Genomic DNA, 22,905 nt, shown 5'->3' on the forward strand with positions numbered 1-22,905 from the left:
TATCCTAGCAGAGACTCTTCTGTCACATAACACACCGGACACCTTCCACCAACTGTTCCATCCCGCTTGGACCCGTTTCTTCACTTCCTTACCACACTCACCATTGCTCTGTATTGTTGACCCCAAGTATTTGAAGTCATCCACCCTCGCTATCTCTTCTCCTTGGAGCTTCACTCTTCCTCCTCCACCCCTATCATTCACACACATATATTCTGTTTTACTTGGGCTAATCTTCATTGCTCTCCTTTCAAGTGCGTACCTCCATCTTTCAAATTGTTCCTCCGCCTGCTCCCTGCTTTCACTACAGATCACAATATAATCTGCGAACATCATGGCCCAAGGGGATTCCAGTCCAACCTCGTCTGTCAGTCTATCCATTACTACCGCAAACAGGAAGGGGCGCAGCGCAGAACCCTGATGCAGTCCCACGTCCACCTTAAATTCTTCTGACACACCGACGGCGCATCTCACCGCTGTTCTGCTGTCCTCATACATGTCCTGTACTATACTGACATTTCTCCGCCACACCACAGTTGTGCATGCTGTATCACAATTCCTCTCTTGGTACTCTGTCATAGACTTTCTCAAGGTCTAGAAAGATACAATGTAGCTCCTTCTGACCTTCTCTGTACTTTTCCACGAGCATCCTCAAGGCAAATTATGCATCTGTGGTACTCTTTCTAGGCAGGAAACCATATTGTTGCTCACCAATGCTTACTTCTGTCCTGAGTCTAGCCTCCACTAGTCTTTCCCATAACTTCATTGTGTGGCTCATCATCTTTATTCCTCTGTGGTTTCCACAATTCTGAACATCGCCTTTTTTCTTAAAAATGAGGACTAGCACACCTTTCCTCCATTCTTCTGGCATCTTCTCTTTTGCTAATATTCCATTGAATAAGTTGGTCAAAAGCTGATGAGCTGGTGAGCTATGGGTCAGAAAAAAACGGCTGATGTCATTTTTTTTTCTTGTGGCACGCCGTCACGATCGACCAAAACTTGGCGCATCGAGCAGCCCTGCTCTACACTAACTTACGCACAGTAGTGGAGTATCCCAGACTAGTGAAGCACGCGCAAGGAACTGGCAAATGCCTATGCCACATTTACCATTGAAATACTTTGTTGATTAGTGTCCAAATGTGAGACAGCTGTGGCAACTGTCCAAGGTGGCACCACCTGGAGGAGTAGCCTGCCCACGCCCCTCACAGGAAGCACTGCCCACACCCATGGTCAGACCATGCCCACGACACTTACTGGTGAAAAGTTACTTCTTTGCAACCACCTGCATGGTTTTGACAGCCACCGGTGCAACAAAAAAGCTAAACCTAGCGTATTCCAATTAAATTCGATGTTATTATGTTTCACAATGGACAATTGTAAGGATGTCAACTTTCACGTGAAATAGTACCCAAAGCAATGTTTTGCCGTGACCGGAAGTTGAAGCTGAATGACCATGTGACAGGGGCCTGTGCGCTGACTAGTTTTTATTCTACGTCATTGGTTTTACCTGTAAACATCTCGTCGTTTCTGCTGGTCTTGCCGCTCTGTCTCCTCAGTCAGAGAGATGGGATTGCGCTCCAACAACACTCTTATGTTTTCGAACGTCCTGGAATGTAGAGCAAGCGCTTGAAGTCTATTTCCGAATGTACCCTTGGATTCAAGTTAGATGACACCATCCCTCTAACACTAGGGAGCTGGTACAGTATGTCAAATTTGTATTAAGTCTCATCAAAGACAATGGAATGTAAAACCTAGTCGCAAAATCCATTTTAAACTCAACCGTCCCAGTTCAGATGGAAACAAGAAATGTGGTGGTCCACATAACTGTCAACTTTTCAGAGCGCCAATCTGGATAAACTACCCAAAAAAATCCTGATAACATACCGCAGCAAATTATATGTCAAAATAACGGAGGAAAAAAACCCCACAACGTTTTTCCAATGATTTTTATTGTAGATCTCCGTCATGATAATATCTGAAGTTAATGTCTAATTCTACTAAGTAGAATAATCAAAAAGATGGCTATTTATCAGCCAGGCTTCAATACCTCAGATATTTGTAAGAGAGATTCACCAAAGAGAATCAATGATGGGAAAAGAAAAATGTTTTGAAAGATTACATATCTACTGAATGCCGATGAGCAATTACTTATTTTTAGTGAATGAGGAAGGAGCTGATCTGTATGATAAGGCTAACAATAAGCCATAGATGAACGTCAGTGAGTTAGCTATTGTTCCTATGGAACGTCTATTTTGACATGCATATGACACCCTTGTGGTGAAAACACAGTATTCAATTATATTATTTTCAGGTGTTATAAAAACATGACCATGAGTTAGAATGCTACCAAGAGAGCTACAATGTCAGCTACAATAATCCCATGTATTTGTAATGAGGCCCAGGCAGCTAACTAGTGAGCACGCATGCTACATTAGCTATGAGCTAAGTCAAATTAATTTGAGCCACAAATGATCAAAGTCAAGATAAAAAATGACAATCACTTTTTGTTGCAGTCAAGTAATATCCCCGTTTTGCTCCTATCTCGATAGGTCAGTGTCACCAATAGCGTATTGTTAACGATTTGATCGATTGTGACATGTAGCTGAAAGCCGGCCAGCAGCTCCTTGGCTGCAGCCTCCATGTTTCCCGTGGTGAGGTGTCCGGCTCGGCGGTGCTCGATCCGGGCCAAGGATTTACTGGAAAGTTACTGGAAATGAAAGTATTTTGCTAATCTGCGCTAAACATCATGCCTGCTGCGACAAAAATCTTTGATGCAGACTACGTTTGGAATTCCCCAGCTTTGAGTTTTCCTCACAATAGAGTAGACTCGTGCGATTCTGTGTAAAAGCAAATGGTAATTTTCTGAATCCGTATGATTTGTGATATACGGCCGTATATGTAAGATTGACCACAAAATCCGTATGAACTACGGCTAAACTGTACGAGTTGACAGGTATGAGTACATATTCCATTTTCTGTCTGCTTGCACTTATGTAACCCTTAGCTCAGCAATGCATACACATGCTCACATAATATACAGTATACCGTTTAGTCACTGTTCTAAGAGATGTAGCCATTGAACATGTTGACAAAGCAGAATTTAATGAAATGCTGGGCCGTTTTAAAAAGTAGTACAAATCAATCAATCCTGACTTTGATGCGGGCGGCGAGGGATCGATTCCCACTTTGTGATGGTGTCGCATGTGTCCTGCAACGGATTGGTGAGTTGTAACTAGTTCAGGATGTGGTCTGCCTGAAGTTAGCTGGAATAGGATCCAGCACTCCCACGACCCTTGAGTTGACACAAAGTGCAGTTTTCAAATGGCAATTCAATTTATTAAGGCACAAAAAAATCAAGCGTTTGCGATAATTTGTGATGCGGCTTTCACATCACTCTGGAGGAGTTTTGTCCCACTCACCTTTGCAGAATTTTTTTCAACTCCACCATATTGGAGGGTTTTCTAGCATGAACTGCCTAAGGTCACACCTGTCATGATCCTGCCGCTTCAGCACGAGCTGTGCGGGTGTCCGCGCAGGTGCGCTGATTGGAGGGTGCACACCTGCGCCTCATGCAGCCTGATTATGCTGTGGATTTATATGACCGCGATGACAACTGCCCGGCGCCAGTTCGTATGATCTTCATGTCCCGTTTGTGTGCTCCGGTATCCCTGATTGAACCTGTGTGTACCGACCTTCGTCCGTTCTCCGACCACCCTTGTAAGCCTGGCTCCTTCGTTACTTCTGGCTGCTTTGATTGTTCTCCTGTGTACCGACTCCTGCCTGTCCGCTCACATGCTCTCTTCGCCCGACGTCCCAACTACCGCTGCTGCACCGGACTGCCTGCTCGATCCCTACCTCTGCATATAATAAACGTTTCTCCTTGAACTACCTTGCGTCTTCCGAGTTCCTGCATTTGGGTCCTACTCTCGTTCCGATGGGACGTGACAACACCACAGCATCTAAATTTAATTTAAATCTGAAATTTGACTTGGCCATTCCAAAACCTCAATTTTATTTATTTATTTATTTATTTATTTATTTATTTCAGCCATACAGAGGTGGACTTACTGGTGTGTTTTGGATCATTGTCTTGCTGGATTATTCAAAAGCATTTGTGTTTGAGGGCACAAAATATTGGCCAGACGTTCTCCTTCAGCATTTCATGTACACAGCAGAATTCATTGTTCCATCAATCACAGCAAGTTATCCTGGTCCTGAGGTAGCAAAGAAATCCCAAAACCATCACACTGCCACCACCATGTTTTACTGTTGTCATAATATTCTTTTTATCAAATGTATGGAGGCAGCATGGATTCCGTTCCTACTCAGTGATAGTGTCTATATGTGACCTGCGACCAGTTCAGGATTTGGTCCACCTTGTGTGCCGAAGTCAGCTGGGATAGTCTCCACAAAAATGTTGTGGTTTTAAAAGGGAAAGTAGGTCAGGATTGTGGTCAAACTTCAAGGTACCACTGCATCTCAATGGTCATTACAAGGATTGTTGTTTGTTTTTTTTGCCTAAACAATTTCATTCCTACAGTCCTTAGACTTGGTGGCGCTCTCAGCAGATGTGGCCAACATCTGGGTGACGGGCCTCCGATACCTTTTGGCACACCCATCAGTGGTCGGCGGAGGAGTTGGCGGCCTGGGAGAAGGAGGAACGATGGAAGGCAGTTTAGGCACCAAGATGAGGAGTGAGTGGCTGGCGAGTGAGTTTGCCCGAGTGGACGAAGATGGTCATGGCATTGTGTCAGAGGACGTGGCTGTCACAACCATCATTAAACTGTGCCCTGGTATCAAGGAGGCAAAGGTGCGACTACTGAATTACAATACATTTGTCATAACAAATGTGTGGGGAAAGCCCAGTAATTGTTTTTGTTTTTTGTTTTTAATTGAGGGAGTCAAATAATGGGGCGACATGGTAACACGACTGGTTAGACTGTTAGCCTCACAGTTCTGAGGAGTGGGGTTCAAATCCTGGCCCTGCCTTTGTGGAGTTTGCACGTTCTTTCCCTGCCTGTGGGTTTTCTCCGGGAACTCCAGTTTTCACCACATTCCAAAAACATGCATTCATTGGAGACTCTAAACTGCCCCTAGGTGTGTTTGTAAGTTTCTGTTTATGTGCCCTGCGATTGGCTGCCCAGAGATAGCTGCAATAGGCTCCAGCATTCCCGCGATCCTTGTGAGGATAGGAGTCTCAGAAAATGGATGGCCTGATGAAATAACATTGGTTAATACAATTCCAGCGTAGTGGTGTATTCACAATACATTATCCTCTGAACCCATGTTCATTGTGAGGAATACGTTCCAGGCCCACCCACAATAGATAAAATCCAAAAGATGATATAAAGAGACAATACAAAATTTTTACACCTCAATGCATTTAACACATTTGAACTTAAAAAGCTAACTTTTTTAAAAGTATTCCTTAACACCTGTTCTCACTCACACTTTCACAGTTCTAAATATGGAACCTGCTTGCTTCAACCTGTTTATCACTTCCAGTTAAAATTTACTGTAAAACTGCTCCACTGTTTCCCTGTGCATTGCCGCATCTAAAATAAAACTAGGATCTCCACCTTCAAGTGCATCAATAACTATGCCACACCATATATCTTTTCTGATGTGCGTGTTGCGGTACCCTCCCACTCTGTCAGATGTTCATCCTCCAACCTCATTCCTATGGGCAATTTAGATTCTCCAATCAATTTTGGATTGGTGGTGCACACCAGAGTGCCCGGAGAAAACCCACAGAAGCACGGGAAGATTATGCAAACTCCACACAGACAAGCCAAAGTCCTCAGAGCTCTGAGGTAGATTCTCAAATCAGTCTCCCACCATGCCTTGCATAGATTAGCTACAGTAATTGTAAACCTTCAAACAATTGGCACTTCAGAGAAACAACACAAAACACACAAACAGAGCATAAAACAAGACACATGGGCAAATATCCGATCTCCTGTGTGGGAATAAGTATTATTAGAGATGGTAGCTTGCACTACTTCTTTCTTGTTCTGAATAGAATAGAACACAAGTTTATTAATTTGTCACCATTCCAGGGACAATGAATAACAGTTCGCCATCATGCAATATGTATTGAAGGAAAAAAAAAAAAAGTATATGCGCCGTATCTCTCCCAGTAGACCTCAGTGCTTTCCAGGATGTTGAGGCACAATCTGGTCCTACACCGAAAACATGCAGCTCTCAAAAAGACATGACTGCAATCCCCCCCAAACAAAAAGAGCTATTAAATTCGGCAATATAGTTTAGTGTAAGTGCTTTGAGTCTCCACACATATATTGAACTTGTTACCATGTTAATGCTTTTGATCTCATCTTCGGTATTATATTATAAGCGGTATGGGTAAGGACCCAAATGCAGGACTCCAAGGAAGAGACATGGTTTTAGAGGGAGGTTTAATACCAGCCAGTCATCATACACAGGTAAGCAGTCCAACAAGCGCAAAGGCACAAAAATGTGTGGCAGAAGGCAAGGTCCAAAAACATGAAAACGAGGGTGGACAACTACAAGGCAAAAATATTGAAAAAAAGAGCCTTTACTAGACAAGAAATTCGTAAACTCACGCTAGACTCACACAACAAACTGGCTAGCTAGTGACACAACACACAAGGCTTAAGTACATGTGAGTTAGGTAAACGCGAAAACATTCTGTGCATTTTCAGCCGCAAACGCTACGGGATCTTTGTCAACTGCTTGGTTGATGGTCTGGGCCCCATTGGATCTTTAGTTCCTGGAATTATTCTGACATACCTTATAGGTCACATGAGACACTGGTGTGCTTCTTATCTAATTATATGATTGTGGAATTCTGTTTAACTGCTTGACACAGAAAACATCACCCTTTGATGGTTTTCATGTAAAGTGTATGGATTGTTATACGCATATTGATAATTGAGATACATCACGTTTGCCGATGTCTGCGTGAAAGAGATTGGATTATTCCCTTCTATGAACTCAAACCGGGTCATTAAAGCTGGCTTTGTTTTCAAATGTTAAGAAATGTCCTCAGGGTGGTGACCATTTTTCACTTAGACTGAGAGTAGAGGTTAATCTGACTCTTATGAAGTGAACAGGAATTTGCCTTTGACAAAAAAAAAAAAAAAATCAATAGATTCCTTGTTTTATTTCTTGGGTTTTGTTATTAGCAGTAACTTTCTGGCTGCGCCATCCATTTGTGCCCTCTGGTGTCAGAAAGGCATTTTTATTTTTTTCACCCCCAAGGAGCATAGTGAGAAAATGTTAAAATGAAAAGAAACAAGATTAAAGAGTGTGGGTGAGTAGGAGAAAGGATGAGTAATAGGAACGACGTTATTACGCCGCCACCATGTATCTGGGTCATTTCCATTTCCTCAGCGAAACAAAATAGCCAAAGTTTGATCAGATCGACCAACTTCATGAATGGATGAGGCAAGAATTGGGAAAGTTTATCATTCATCGCAGTTATGAGATTCTTCTCAGCTTTCGATTTGTCATCACAGGTCCGTCTGCGTTTCAAGGAGATCCAGCGCAGCAAGGAGAAGCTAACCTCCCACGTGACGCGTGAGGAGTTCCAGGAGGCCTACTGTGAGCTGTGCACCCGACCGGATGTCTACTTCCTGATGGTGCAACTGGTCAAGGACCGCGAGTGTCTAGACCCTCAGGACTTGCGCCTCTTCCTAGAGACAGAGCAGGGTCTGTCCTTGGCCACGACCGAAGGCTGTTTGGAGCTCCTGAGGCGTTATGAGCCCTCAGCACAGGGCAAGGAGAGGGGACTGCTCGGGCTGGATGGCTTCGCTCGCTATCTGCAGTCCCCCGAGTGCCAGCTGCTGGACCCTGAGCATGAGGGTGTGTGCCAGGACATGAACCTGCCTCTGTCGCACTACTACATTAGGTACTTCTATTTTTACAGTACAGTTGATTGTTTCCAGTTGTTTCATTGTTGTTCAATGAACCGAAAAATTGTGGGAAGTCTGTTTTCATGCTAAAGAAATGCAAAAGGAGTCAATGATGGTGGAGTGGTACACTTGCCTGACTAATGATGGTGGAGTGGCTTTAGTGCAGGCAGCATAGGTTCAGTTCCCACTCAGTGATGGTGTCTTTATGTGCCCTGTGACTGACTGGTGACTGGTTCAGGGTGTAGTTTGCCTTTTGCTCGAAGTCAGCGGAGATAGACTGCAGTGACCCTATCTAGGATAAGCTGTGTGGAAAATGGATGGATGAAATGCAAAAGGCTATTCGAACTTTAAATTTACAAATACAGCCAATCATCTTCCCATAGGAATTAAAGGAAGTAGAAATGCATTGTTAGCTGGATTTATGAGCGCCCCAGTTATCAAGTTTTCTGAGTTTAACAGCTGGCACCTAAGTTATTTTTTTTTGTGCTTTCAAATGAGCCTCAGATATGCAACCAATGCGCATGGGGGGGGGGGGGGGGGGCGTTTGTCAGTTGAGAGCCACAGTCCTCAATGCATTTTCAGATGTTTATTGTAAGTAGGACAGTCAAAGTGATAACTTTTGGCTAAATTACACTTGGAAAAATCTAATATATTTTATATTTGTACATTTGTGTATTACTAGTACTACAGTATCTTTCTATATTGAAAGCACATAACACCTAACCCTTGTGGTAATATCCTGGGGTTTGGAACAGGTAATGGTGTTAAAATTCATTTCAGTATGGAGAATTAAGCTGAGGCGACATGGTGAACGTTCGCGTTCGCACATCCGCCTGACAGTTTTGACCCGGGTTCAAATTTGGCCCGGCCTGTGTGCAGTTTGCATGTTCTCCTTATGCATATATGGGTTTTATCTGGGCGCTCAAACTTCCTCCCACATGCCCAAAACATGCATTGTAGGTTGACTGAAGACTCTTAATTGCCCGTAGTTGTGAAAATAAGTATGTTTTTTTTTTGTTCATATCTGCCCTGTAATTGGCTGGTGACCTCGCCTGTTGCCTGCAGGTAGCTGGGTTAGGCTCTAGCATACCCACCACCCTAGTGAGGATAAGCAGTACACAAAATGGATGGATGGAAAATTGATTTGATACATGAGTAAATTTATTTTTGAACTTGGTCTTGTAACAAATTCAACTTGTAAGTCAAGGTATCACTGTAATCTCTTCCATGCCATGTTGCCAACTACAAAATTTAATTTTTTTAAGCCTGGGATTCCCAAACATTTTTACATCATTTGGCCAACCACCTGAGATCTACCAGTTCAGTGTCAACATCACAAATCCACACACCTTTTCCAACCTGCAGTAATATCCACACAATGACTTGTTGTATAAAACCACTACACACACACATACACTTATCTGCATGACCCAAATCGACAAATAAACCAGGTACATGACAAATCTCTTGAGTCTGAAAAAAAGGAAATCACTTTCTACCTTAGTGGCAGACGTAACACTGGGAGGAGGAGGCCAGCTTCTCATAGTTAGGCGTGTAGGAGCTGCTTTGCAAGTCGTAGGCAGGCACCAAGGTGGTCATTAATCATTGTTGATCTGTACTTGGACTGGATGATATTCACGTGTGAGCAAGCAGACTCGTACTAATATGTTGATCCAAAAAGAGATGTCAGCTTCAAGGCACATCTTTTGAGATCATCTTCTGGACACTTCTCCTCCACTAGTAGTTTAGAAGAACATTACATGCTCTTTAGGTTGACTTGATGTTGATCTGGTTTTGATTTCATTTTGCAATGTCAGAATCCTGTCCCCATGAGCAGACAGTACCACTAAAATGTATTCGGTCCTTTCTCAAATTCTTCTTTTTATTGCATTGTTTACCTATTTTAACAGCATAAAAAAGTAAATAGACAAATATAACCCAAGTGAACTTAAAATGAGTTTTAAAAAGTTGATTTCATTTATTAGGGAAAAAATACCAGGCCCTGTGTGAAAAAAGCATTGGCCCCAAATCCTAATAACTGGTTGGGCCCTGCTCATCAACAACAACTGAAATTAAGCATTTTCTATAGCTGGCAATGTGTCTTTCACACATCTCTGTGGAGATATTTTGGGTAATTCTTCTTTGCAGAATTCTTTGAATTCAGCGAAAACAGATGGGAGCATGCATAGCTGCTTTGAGGTCATGATACTGCATTTCAATCAGATTCAAGTCTCAACTCTCCAAAACCTTAATTTAGTTTTTTTTTTCCCTGATCCCTTCAGAAATTTACTCTCGGTATGTTTTGGATTGTTATCCTGCTGCAGAACCCAAATGTGCTTCAACTTGAGGTCACAAACTGATGGCCGAACATTCTTCTTCAGGAGAAATAATTCATAGTTACATCAATCACAGTTAAGATGTCCAGGTCATGAAGTAGCAAAGCAGGACAAAATACCACAGTGCCAGCACTAACACCATAATGTTTGACTGTTGGTAAATATTCTCCCAAAAGTCACAGTTTTTATTTACCTATTTATTTTCAAATGTCAGATGAGCCGTTCGCAGATCTTTTGTCCAATTTGATTTTGATGGGACAGATTCTGTTTAGGTGATTTCTTGATTTAAAAGGTCTGCACGTAATTTGGCCTAGGTGTGATCACTGAAAATTAACCACAAATTATGATTAGCCGCAAATAATTCCCAATTTAACAAGGGGGTAATTACTTTCTCACCACAGATTGTCCATAACGAGCACCATGTTCAATCATACAGATGTCCACTGTCTACACTGTCCACTTGGGACCAGGACACCCCATGTTGCAGTTCGATGATCGACTTTGTGGTTTTGTCATTGGCTTATGGCCACATGTCTTGGACACTTGGATGAAGAAGAGGGGGGCGGGCTGCCAAATGATCACCACCTGGTTGTGAGCTGGCTTTGATGGTGACATAAGATACCAGTCAGACCTGGCAGGCCCAAACATATGATGAGGGTCTACTGGGAACCTCTATCGGAATCCCGTCAGAAGGAGTTTTGCACATTATGTAGTTCTGTTGGCTTCATCAAGCCACCATCTCCAACTCTCACTGGAGCGGTTCCCTGCCAAATGTGAAGCGACTGGGATGAGAATCAGCATCTCCAAATCTGAGACCATGGTCTTCACTCTGAAAAAGAACCAGTCAGAAAAGAATCCCTCCAAATTTTGTACGTCCCACTGAGAGGAGAGTGGAGAGACTGTCATGGTTGGCCTGGGAGCCCCTTGTGATCCCCTCAGAGGATTTGGAGGTGGGTGAGAAAAGGGAAGTCTGGGCTTCTCTGCAGAGGCTGCTGCCCCAGCGACCTGACCGCGGATAATCGGAGGATAATGGATGGAACTTCCATCCATCCATTTTCTTAGTCGCTTATCCTTACGAGGGTCACGGCAAGTGCTGGATCCTATTCCAACTCTCAACGGGAGGAGGCGGGGTACACCCCGAACTGGTTGCCAGCCAATTGCAGAGCACATCTAGACAAACAGCTCCACTCACAATCACACCTAGGGACAAATAATGTCCAAATAATGTTTTTGGGATGTGAGAAGAAACTGGAGTGACCGGTGAAAACCTATGCAGGCACGGCGAGAACATGCAAACTCCACACAGGCCAACACTTTCCAGTTGATTCACCATGCTGCCTGGATGGAACGTCAAATATAAAAATAATGCAAAATGTATGTTGATTATTTGTTCCAACATCAAACGTCGCTATTGTAATGCTGTTAAAAGGTGGTAATGTCTGAGTAAAAATTGAGATTATTCACTGTCATTCAAGAACACCAGTGTGGAATATTCTTAAGAAATGACGATGCATATTGTGATGCCAGAGTCTGATATATTGCTTCATTTGAAATTAATTCTCCACAATGAAATAATTTAACTTCATGTACAGTGAAGAAAATAAGTATTTGAACACCCTTCTATATTGCAAGTTCTCCCACTTAGAAATCATGGAGGGGTCTGAAATTTTCATCGTAGGTGCATGTCTACTATGAGAGAGATAATCGAAAAAGGAAAATACAGAAATCATGATGTATGATTTTTTTTTTAACGATTTGTGTGCTACAGCTGCAAATAAGTATTTGAACACCTCTCTATCAGCTACAATTCTGACCCTCAAAGACCTGTTAGTGCTTCTTTTAAAAATCCACCTCCACTCCATGTATTATCCTGAATCAGATGCACCTGTGTGAGGTGGGTAGCTCCATAAAGACACCTGTCCACCCCATACAATCAGTAAGACTCAAACTTGTCACATGACCAAGACCAAAGGGCTGTCCAAAAACAAAGACAAATTTGTACAACTCTACACGGCTGGAAAGGGCTAAGGTGAAATTCCCAAGCAGCTTGGTGAAAAAAGGTCCACTGTGGAGCAATTATTAGAAAATGGAAGAAGCTAAATATGACGGTCAATCTCAATCGAAGTGGAGCCCCATGCAAGATATCACCTCGTGGGGTCTCAATGATCCTTAGAAAGGTGAGGAATCAGCCCAGGACTACACGACAGGACTTGGTCAATGACCTGAAAAGAGCTGGGACCACCATTTCCAAGGTGAATGTTGGTAATACACTAAGACGATATCGTGCATGGCACGGAAGGTTCCCTTGCTTAAACCAGCACGTCAAGGTCCGTCTTAAGTTTGCCAATGACCATTTGGATGATACAGAGGAGTCATGGGAGAAAGTTTTGTGATCAGATGAGACCAAAATGGAAATTTTTGGTCAAAATTCCACGAACTGTGTTTATAGGAAGACAAATGATGAGTTCCATCCCAAGAACACCATCCCTACTGTGAAGCATGGGGGTGGTAGCATCATGCTTTGGGGGTGTTTTTCTGCACATGAGACAGGACGACTGCACGGTATTAAGGAAAGGATGACCGCTGTCATGTATTGTGAGATTTTGGAGAACAACCTCTTTCGCTCAGTCAGAGCATTGAAAATTGTTGAAGTCTTTCAACATGCCAATGAACCCGAAGCACACAGCAGGGAAAACCAAGGAGTGGCTCCTTAAAAGGTATATCAAGGTTCTGGAGTGGCCTAGCCAGTCACCAGACCTAAACACAATAGAAAATCTTTGGAGGGAGCTGAAACTCCATGTTTCCCAGCGACAGCCCAGTAACCTGTCCGATCTAGAGAAAATTGGTGTGGAGGAGTGGGCCAAAATCCCTCCTGCAGTGTGTGCAAACCTGGGGAACAACTACAGGAAACGTTTGACCTCTGTAATTGCAAACAAAGGCTACTGTACTAAATATTAACATTGGTTTTCTCAGGTGTTCAAATACTGTAGCTGTATCACACAAATACATTGTTAAAAAATCATACATTGTGATTTGTGGAGTTTCTTTTATTTTATCTCTCTCACAGTGGACATGGACCTACCATGAAAATTTCAGACCCCTCCATGATTTCTAAGTGGGAGAACATGCACTATAGCAGGGTGTTCAAATACTTATTTTCTTTACTGTAACTTCCTGTGCCTACAGTGTTTTTTTTTATTTGTGAGCGATATGATCTCAGAGAATAGCGAAAAATCCACAAGCAATTTAAGCCTGAGACTAAAACATTTTGTAATTGTGAGTATTTGTGAGAGCATGGGGGAAGAGTACAACCCTTCTCGACATGAAATTTCTCAACTTGCTTCTACTTCCTCGGCACAAAAATGCCAATAGATTGTACCAAAGTATGACTTTTATTGGTTTGGCCTGAGCAGAATAACAAAATTAGCAACAGGGATAGGTTAAAAAAAAAAAAAAAATCCCAAACCTGAAAAATGTGCATTTTCGATTATAGCATTATAGTTGTTCACCCGACACCCCTTGTCGAAATTTTTACTGTACCCATAAAGGCTACATAAAAACAATGAAAAAAAACGTTTAGGTCTAGCTTGAAATGCTGAAGGTTTTGTGTGATTACAAATTGTACAACTACGGGGATTCTACTGTAATAATTTGAAAACGACTATTCACTTATTCTGATTCCAATTGTTTCCTCAGCACCTCATACCGGTCCTACCTTCTGGATGATCAGGTACATGGCAGAGCGGACCTAGGTGGGCTGATCAAGGCCCTTCAGTCTGGCTGTCGGTGCCTGGAGCTTGGCGTAACCGACGGCCCAGAGGGGGAGCCTCTACTTGGAGTTGACTATGGTTTGGACATCCCTTGCCACCATCATGAGCACTACCACCACCATGCACCCGTGACCATGCGCTCTGCTTTGGAGGTGGTCAACAAGTATGCCTTCCTGACTTCACGGTACCCACTCCTGGTGTACTTGTGCCAGCGCTGCTCCCCTGCCCAGCAGCGCACCATGGCACAGCACATGAAGAGGGTACTTGGGTCAAGGCTTTACACTCCAGAGTCCCTGCCGGTTAGCTTGGGGGGGCGAGCCACCACTTTACCCTCGCCTGAGCAACTGAAGGGACGTGTTCTAATAGTGGGCAAGAAGCTCCCTCCAGACAACGAAGGATCCGATGGGGAAGTGTCAGAGGAGGAAGAAGAGATAGGAGGAGGGGGTCCTTTGGCGGGGCGCCGAATGACCATTCCGGGTGAGGAGGATCTGGGTGTGGTCTTGGTGGTACCGCCACCCTCTCAACCTAGGAAACTCCGCCTACACAAGGAGCTGTCGGACCTCGTGGCCATTGCTCGGACAGACAGCCGCCACTTTTACGCCCAGCGAGCCTTTCACAAGCAGCACTCCCCACCCAGCAATCCTAGGTCTCCTTGCACTCTCTTGGTCAATGAGACACCCTATTGGACATTGTGCTCCCTGGGTGAGGGGGAGGCCGGCCGTCTGACAACAGAGAGCCCAGAAGACCTTGTCATGTTCACCAAGCGCACTTTAACAAGGGTGCGGCCCAGCTCAGTGCGCCTGGACTCCAGTAACCCCAACCCGCAGGGATACTGGAAAGGGGGCGTGCAGCTCGTGGCCTTAAACCAGCAGACCCCCGGTGCCATGCTGGACCTTCACAAGGGTCGCTTCTCTCAAAACGGAGGGTGTGGTTACGTCCTCCGACCTGCTGTCATGAGGGACGAGGTGTCGTATTTCAGTGCCCATACACATGGCTGCGTGCCTGGTGTACCGCCGCAAACTCTTCGCATTAAGGTTTCTTTCCATTATGTATTTTTTAAAAACACACACACACACATACATACATATATATATAATATATATATATATATATATATACACACACACACACGTATATCATATATTCATATTTCCCCAAGTAGTGGCCATCCACATTTGTTTATTTACTTAACTTCAGATGGGGGTAGGCATCTAATTAGAAGTTTGGGGTAGGGTAAAATTGGATGGGGTGGTAACCATGTTAAATTCAAGTCTATTATTGGGCGGAGCAGCACCACCATGGATGACCGGTTAGTATATCTGAAGTTAGGGATTTAAATCTTATTGTGTGGAGTTTGCATGTTCTGCCTCTGGTTGTGGTGCTTTTCTCCTCTGAATTCCTCCTAGATTCCAAAAGTATGCATGTAATGTTGATTATAGACTCTAAATTGACCTTGTGTGAGTGTAAATGGATGGTTATACATTTGGCTGGCGATCAGTCCGTGGCTTGTCTCGCCACTTACCTCTTGCTCAAAGTTACTGTAGATAGGATAAACTGTAGCTCATTGGTGACCATAATGAGTATATAGGAAATGGATGGATGGATACTGGGATGAACAATTAAGTGGCCAAGCTACCATCAACATAAATATTAAAGGACACAACATAATTGATTGATCATATGCCAGAGTCTACTGGAACCATATAGATTTAGATAATGTAAGATTTTCATTGACACTTATACCACACAGAAGATTGATTTTAAAAGAACGTACCAAATTGTTCACTTGTACTTTGTGTGCTGCTCATGTTTGCGGTCATCTACTAGGTGAATTACGTGTGCCGCTGTGGTTATGGTTAATAAACAGTTAACATTCCCATTTCTTTGTTATGTGGTGAAACTCGCACTCCTTAGAGAGGCTGACATACTAAATGACCACGATGCAGTCCATGAGGTGGCTAGTGGCTAGTACATATTCGCCTAGCTGCTATTAGCAGGCTACTTTTATCACCATAACAGAGACACTCACCCGAATTACACAAACCACTTCAGGAAGATGCATTTTTCAGGTTGTAGGGAGGGCTTGATACATAACTGCACAATGAAGTTATGTTAGAAATTGGCAACCTATTTGGGCTAGTTAAGTCACATACCTAGCAAATAGCTAAAATCAGTAAAAATAACGGGACAACTGGTTTTAAGATACAATAAATGTGTCACTCACCTGCCTTGACTCACGTGATCTTAAGTACTATCCCATTCTAAATCCAGATTGTTTATCATGATGTTAGTCTATTGTTTGCAGCTATAACAGCTGCAACTCATGTAAGAAGACTTTCAACATGGTTTAGAACTGAGTTTATGGAATTTTTTGACCATGCCTCCACGAGCATATTTGAGATCACACACTGAGTTGGATGAAGAGCCCTAACTCACTGTCCACTTGAAAGTAACCCAAAGGCGTTCAATTAGGTTGAGGGCAGGATTCTGTGCAGGCCACTCAAGTTAATGCAAACAATATTATCTCATCCTTGTCTCTATGAATCTTGCTTTGTGCACTGTTGCACAGACATTTAGGAACAGGAAGTGATAATCCTCAAACTGACTGTCTAAACTCTTTTGGTATGATGAAACATGCATTGGATCTCAGGATTGTTTGTCTTAAGACACATCCAGTGTTTAATGAGGCACAATGTTTATTTAATGGCCGGCCACAATTTGAGAAAATATCATGTTTTCTAACGTGCCATTATCCCAGGTGCTTTTCAAATCATGTGTTCTGCTACACAGGTCATTAGTGCACACAACCTACCGAAACCTCAGGGATCGGGTGCCAAGGGAGAGGTCATTGACCCATACGTGGTCCTGGAACTACACGGAGTACCTGCCGACTGTGCAGAACAGCGCACACGCACTGCTTTACAGAACCACGATGACCCGCTCTTTGACGAGACCTTTGAATTCCAAGTAAGACACAATGATACTTTCTACAAAATGTGCTGTTCTATATCAGACTACATTTTAATACTTTAATGAAAATCTGAAACAGCCATACATAATTTTTCCGAGCTACTTATCCTCCAAAGGGTCGTGAGAGTACTGAAGCCTACTCCAGCCATCTTCGGGTGGCTTGGTGGGGTACACTCTGAACTGCTTGCCAGCCAATCACAGGTCACATAACAAACAACGCTTCGCACTCACAATCACACCTAAGAGCAATTTAGAGGTTCCAATTAATGCATGTTTTTGGGATGTGGGAGGAAACCGGAGTGCACAGAGACAACCCACACAGGCACAGGAAGAACATCCAAACTTCACACAGGCGGGGATTTGAACCCCGTTCTTCAGAACTGTGAGGATAACACTCTAACCAGTCGCACCACAGTGCTGCCAATCAGGAAGATGTGTTTGTTAAAAGCTGACAGAATGAGTGAGGATTTCCAACAGAATTTTCCAGTGTGCAGTGCATCCATCCATCCATCCAGCTGTAAGGTGTTGGCCTCACAGTGACTGCGAATGGTCGTTCGTTTCTATGTGCCCTGTGATTGGCTAGCATCCATTTCAGGGTATACCCCACCTACTGCCCAAAGATGGCTGGGATTGGCTCCAGAACTCCCGCGACCCTCGTGAGGATAAGCAGCTCAGAAAATTGATGGCTATATGACGAGTAGAGAGAAAGTCAGCACTTGCTTGGTTCAGCTCATGCAGTACGTTCCAGTAGATTTTTACATCCACTGGATAAAAAAAATCTCTTTTTGCTTTGGAAAAAACTCATTACAATACAGATTTTTTCCCTCTCAACAATATATCCATCCATCCATCCAACTATCCATTTTCTTAGCCGGTTATCTTCACGAGGGTCACAGGAGTGCTGGAGCCTTTCCAAACTGTCAACAGGCAGGAGGCAGGGTACACCCTGAATTGATTGCCAGCTAATTTCAGGGCACATAGAGACAGACAACACTCACGCTCACAATCACACCTGGGGGCAATTTAGCTGGCAACCAATTTATGGTCCAATTAATGTTGTGTGTTTTTGGGATGTGGGAGGAAACCGGAGTCCCTGGAGAAAACCCACACAGGCATGGGAAGAGCATGCAAACTCAAACTCAAATGCAGTACTCCGGAGACGCAGAGGCAGTTACAAGAAGGTCTTTTTTCGTTAAGCCGGGAGGTCAGTCAGCGAGAGCAGCAGTATCAAGGACGTTAAACTTACTGGGTTGGTCGGAGGACAGGCAGAGGTCGATACATCAGGATTCAGGATCAGAAGCAAGGAAGTGCTGGAACGAGGCATGGATGGCAACGATCTGGCAGAGCCAGACCGTCCGCTGAGTCGTATAAGTACTGGGGTTCATTATCAGTGATGAGGCGCAGTTGTGCGCCTCCTAATCAACGCAGGTGTGTGGGGGACATGCACAGCCAGGGCTGGGGCCGGCAGGACCATGACAGCCTTACTTTGGTGTAGGCTATTTGGGTTCAGTGAATGTGAGTGTGAATGATTGCCCGTGTCTATATGAGCCCTGTGACTGACTGGCAATCATTTCAGGGTGTAGTCAGCCATTTACCTGGCTCTGCCTTTGTGGAGTTTGCATGTTCTCCCCATGCCTACATAGGTTTTCTTTGGGTACTTCGGTTTCCTCCAACATCCCCAAAACATTAACATTAATTGGTGAATCTAAATTGCCCCTAGGTGTGATTGTGAGTGCAACTGTTGTCTGTCTCCATGTGCCCTGCGATTGGCTGGCAGCCAGTTCAGGGAGTACCCCACCTCCTGCCCGATGAAAGCCTGGGACTGGCTCTAGCACTCCCGCAACCCCTGTGAGGATAAGCGACTCAGAAAATGGATTGATGGATATAATAATTAATATTACAATAAAAAAAGGCATTCATTGAGTTTACAGTATATGAATTATTGCAGCACTAGAAAAGAGTCAAATGTTGAAAATTAAAGCATAAAAGAGGCTCATGTTGATCAGCTTTCCACCTGTACAAAAATAGACTCAACTACTTAATTGGAGAGGATTTAAGGATTTTTAAAACAGACGCTGGCATAATTCTGTTACTTGCTGAGAAGTCACACTGCGTGACACGAGCAGTCAATTGACTTTCGTGTCTCTGATTTGGCTCCTTCCATCCATCCATTTTCTTAGCTGCTTATCCTCACAAGGGTCACGGGGACTGCTAGAGCATATCCCAACTGTCAACGGGCTGGAGGCAGGGTAAACCCTGAACTGGTTGCCAGCCAATCGCAGCGCACATGGAGACGGGCAACACTCACAATCACACCTTGGGGGAATTTAGAGTCTCCAATTAATGTTGCATGATTTTGGGATGTGGGAGAACACAGGAGTGCCCTGAGAAAACCCACGTAGGCAGGGGGAGAACAAGCAAACTCCACACAGGCAGGTCCGGGATTGAACCCTGGACCTCAGAACTATGAGGCCACTTTCCACCTGATCCACCGTGCCGCTACACTATCTTTTCTTATTTGGAAAAATGTATTTTAAAATTAGAACAATTTTGAATACAAACAGCATCACGGAAAAGCTGTGTTACAATAGTATTACATTATTAAGACCATATATATAGTATATACTGTATCCTATAATGTAATAATAATAGAAGTCTAGGTCTTTTTTTTTTGGATAATAATAATGACTTGTATTTCTATCTGTCATCACACCTCCGAATTGTTGCTTACGCATCTTCATCCATGCAAGCAATAGCGTCACATGGCATGCTTGCTGTTCCGCGACTTTTCTGCAGGTTCTCCCACTGCCTTATTAGCGCTAAGGCTTCCTCTGAAATGTGTGAAATTTAATATTGCAAGCCCCTCTGCGGTGCAGCGGGATTGTGCTTTTTATTGTAGCGTGTAATTAAAGTCGATGCTGTGCCTCGACAGCTTATAACAGAGAACTCTGTTTTATCCTTTCTTTGGCTCAATTTTGTGATGACATGATCACATTGTAAACCCTCAATGAGGCTTTTCTTTCTTTTTTCATTTTTTTTCTCCCACTTGAAGCTCAATCCAGAGGTACAACATAGCAAAGCAAAGCAAAGCAAATTTATTTGTATAGCGCATTTCATACACAAGATAACTCAATGTGCTTTACATGACTGAAGACATTTGAAAACAAAGAGATAAAACATTTAAAACAGGATAAAAACAATAAAAATGACAAACACAATATTAAAAAAAGACAATTAAAACTGCAAACAGTACAAGTAATATGATCAAAAAGTGGAAAGATTCTAAAAAGCATGAGAAAAAAAAAGAGTTTTCAAGCTAGACTTAAAAACATTCACACTTGGGGCTGACCTCACCTCTTATTCCATTTGTGTGCAGCATAATAGCTAAATGCTGCTTCACCATGTTTGCTTTGGACTCTGGGCTCCACTATTTGACCTGAGTCTGTTGATCTCAGTGCTCTACTGGAATTGTATTCCGTAAGCATTTCTTTCATGTATTCTGGACTAAACCATTTAGTGATTTATAGACCAGTAGCAGAACTTTATAATCTATTCAAAAGCTGACTGGGAGTCAGTGCAAGGACTTTAGGATTGGCGTTATATGCTCTGACTGCTTTGTTTTGGTCAGAACGCGACTTGCAGCATTCTGAATGAGGTGCAGCTGTTTAATACTCTTTTTGGGGAGTGGAGTCAGAAGACCATTACAGTAGTCAAGTCTACTTGAGCTAAAAGCATGGATGAGCTTTTCCTGGTCTGCTTGACACATACAAGACTTCACTCTAGATATGTTGTCAGATGGTAGAAGGCAGTTTTTGTGATTGATTTGATATGATTGTTGAAAGTCAGGTTGGAATCAATCAGAACAGCAAGATTTCGGACTTTGTCTTTTTTTGATTTTTAAAGATAGAGAGTTCAGGTGTTTACTAAGAGAAAATTATCTTTTCTTTATTGCCAAAAACAATTGTGTCAGTTTTGTTGTGATTTAGGTGAAGAAAATTTTGGCTCATCCAGCTATTTATCTGATTAGACAGTGGCCTCAATTACACCTCAATTGAACTGGAGTCATCTGGAGACACTGCTAAATATAACTGTGTGTCATCTGCATAGCTCTGGCAGTCAAAATTAAAGTTTTAAAGAATTTGACCCAAGGGTAGCATATACAGGGTAAACAGGAGAGGTCAAAGAACTGACCCTTGAGGGACCCCAAACAGTAGGTCATTGCAATTCGGTGAGACCGAGCACCTCCAATGGTCACAAAGTAGCTCCTTTCTTTTAGGTAGGACCTAAACCATTTAAGGACCGTTCCATTTAGTCCTCAACATGTTTCCAACCTGTTTAGCGGTATATTGTGATCTACTGTATGAAAAGCTACGCTGAGATGCAACAAGACCGAAATTTACACCTTTCCTGAGTCAGTATTCAACCTTATATCATTCAGCACTTTGATAAAGAGCAGATTCTGTACTGTGAGGAGTTTGGAAACCTGATTGAAATTTGTCAAAAAGTCCATTTAAATTCAAGAAATTGATGTGTTGATTAAAAATAACTTTCTCAAGAATCTTGGCTATGAACAGGAGATTTGAGATGGGTCTATAGCTTGCTAACATGGAATCATCCAGTGCTCTGTTTTTTAGAAGAGGCTTAACAGCAGCTACTTTGAGAGCTTTGGGAAACTCGCCAGACTGAAGTGAGCAATTGATTATTTGCTGCAAATCAGATAGCACTGACTTCACAATAGTTTTGAAAAAGTCAGATGGTATTGAGTCAAGACAGCTCATTGATGGTTTCAACTGCTGAACAGTTTTCTCTACAGTTTTTTGGTGAACTGCATCGAATTCTGACAAGTTAATAGAGTTTTCTCTGGGTGGCTTCATATGTAAGATCATTCCATCATCTTTTTGATTACATTTGACCTGATTGATTGTATTTTTTCACTAAAATAACAGGGAAACTCATTGCATTTGTCAGCTGTTACGAGTTCTGGATCTATCTGATTTGAGGGTGGGGGGTGGGGTGTTGTAAGCTTGTCAACAACAGCAAACAGAGCATGAGTATTGTTGAGGTTCTTACTGATGATTTCAGAAAAGTGTTCCTGTCTAGCTCTAACTCTTTGTTAAAATTACAAAGACAGTGTCTGTTTAGTTTTTTCACTACTTGCGTTCCGCTTTCCTATACTCCAATTTAGATCTCTTGACCATTATTGTGCTCCACCATGGTGTTCTAGGTCACCTCAGGATGATCTTAGTTTTAACAGTAGCGACAGCATTTATGGCATTTGTGATTTTCAAGGTGAAATTGTCCAAAAGTTCATTAGTTGTCTCAGCATTCACAGTCTGTGGCACAGCCACAGTCTCCATAAACTTAGTGGCAGTACTCTCATTTATGTACCTTTTCCTAATAGAGATAGACGTTGTATGAACTTTTGGAAGAATCTGTAATTACACAAAAATGGTCAGAAATAGCTGTATCCTTAATGTCATTCGACAGAATTTCAACATCCTTAGAAACGACCAGGTCTAAGGTGTGAGCTTGAGTGTGAGTTGGACTCTTAATATGTGAGAGGTCAAATGTGTCTAGTATTGCAGAAAGTTCTTTGGATGTTTTTTCCACGTTATTGTCAACATGAATGTTAAAGTCCCTTGTTATGACAAAATAGTTGTACAAATAACTGACAGCAGTTCTGAAAAATCCTCCGTAAATTTTCCACAGTATCTTGGTCTATAAATCATGAAAATGATAACCTTTCGGTCACCCTTAAAGGGGAAATCCAGTGCTTTGCATGAACAGTGTATGCAATAGGTCATGTAATATGTACCCTATTTTGGCAATATGATGTAAAATCCTTAATAGTGTTTTGAGAAGATTTTTATCAACAATTACAAATTTTCAGGGGCGCTGCCATTTTCGCGAGTCACATGACCGACGTGCGCAGATGTG

At 42.8% G+C, this 22,905-nt stretch overlaps 1 protein-coding gene and 1 long non-coding RNA gene across 9 annotated transcripts in view; one reads left to right on the plus strand and one right to left on the minus strand.

Moving 5' to 3' along the window:
* The window catches only part of plcl1 (phospholipase C like 1), a 135,170-nt gene that overhangs the window by 91,799 nt on the left and 20,466 nt on the right, over positions 1 to 22,905 (plus strand). For 6 of the 8 annotated variants that reach the window (XM_061841679.1, XM_061841678.1, XM_061841680.1 and 3 more), the window contains 4 exons: positions 4,538 to 4,807; positions 7,497 to 7,888; positions 13,925 to 15,032; positions 16,789 to 16,965. In XM_061841679.1, the coding sequence (XP_061697663.1) occupies positions 4,538 to 4,807; positions 7,497 to 7,888; positions 13,925 to 15,032; positions 16,789 to 16,965 (1,947 nt within the window). Of the gene's footprint in view, positions 1 to 3,628; positions 3,715 to 4,356; positions 4,464 to 4,537; positions 4,808 to 7,496; positions 7,889 to 13,924; positions 15,033 to 16,788; positions 16,966 to 22,905 lie in introns of those variants that run through there. The other 2 variants (XM_061841685.1, XM_061841686.1) reach the window with 2 other exon arrangements.
* LOC133512245 (uncharacterized) lies at positions 3,079 to 3,631 on the minus strand. The gene is made up of 2 exons (XR_009798145.1): positions 3,417 to 3,631; positions 3,079 to 3,289 (listed from the first exon to the last, which is right to left on the minus strand). It is a non-coding gene; the product is annotated as an uncharacterized LOC133512245 (long non-coding RNA).

Source organism: Syngnathoides biaculeatus, chromosome 14 (genome assembly GCF_019802595.1).
Source record: "Syngnathoides biaculeatus isolate LvHL_M chromosome 14, ASM1980259v1, whole genome shotgun sequence".
In the NCBI taxonomy this organism is placed as follows: domain Eukaryota; kingdom Metazoa; phylum Chordata; class Actinopteri; order Syngnathiformes; family Syngnathidae; genus Syngnathoides; species Syngnathoides biaculeatus.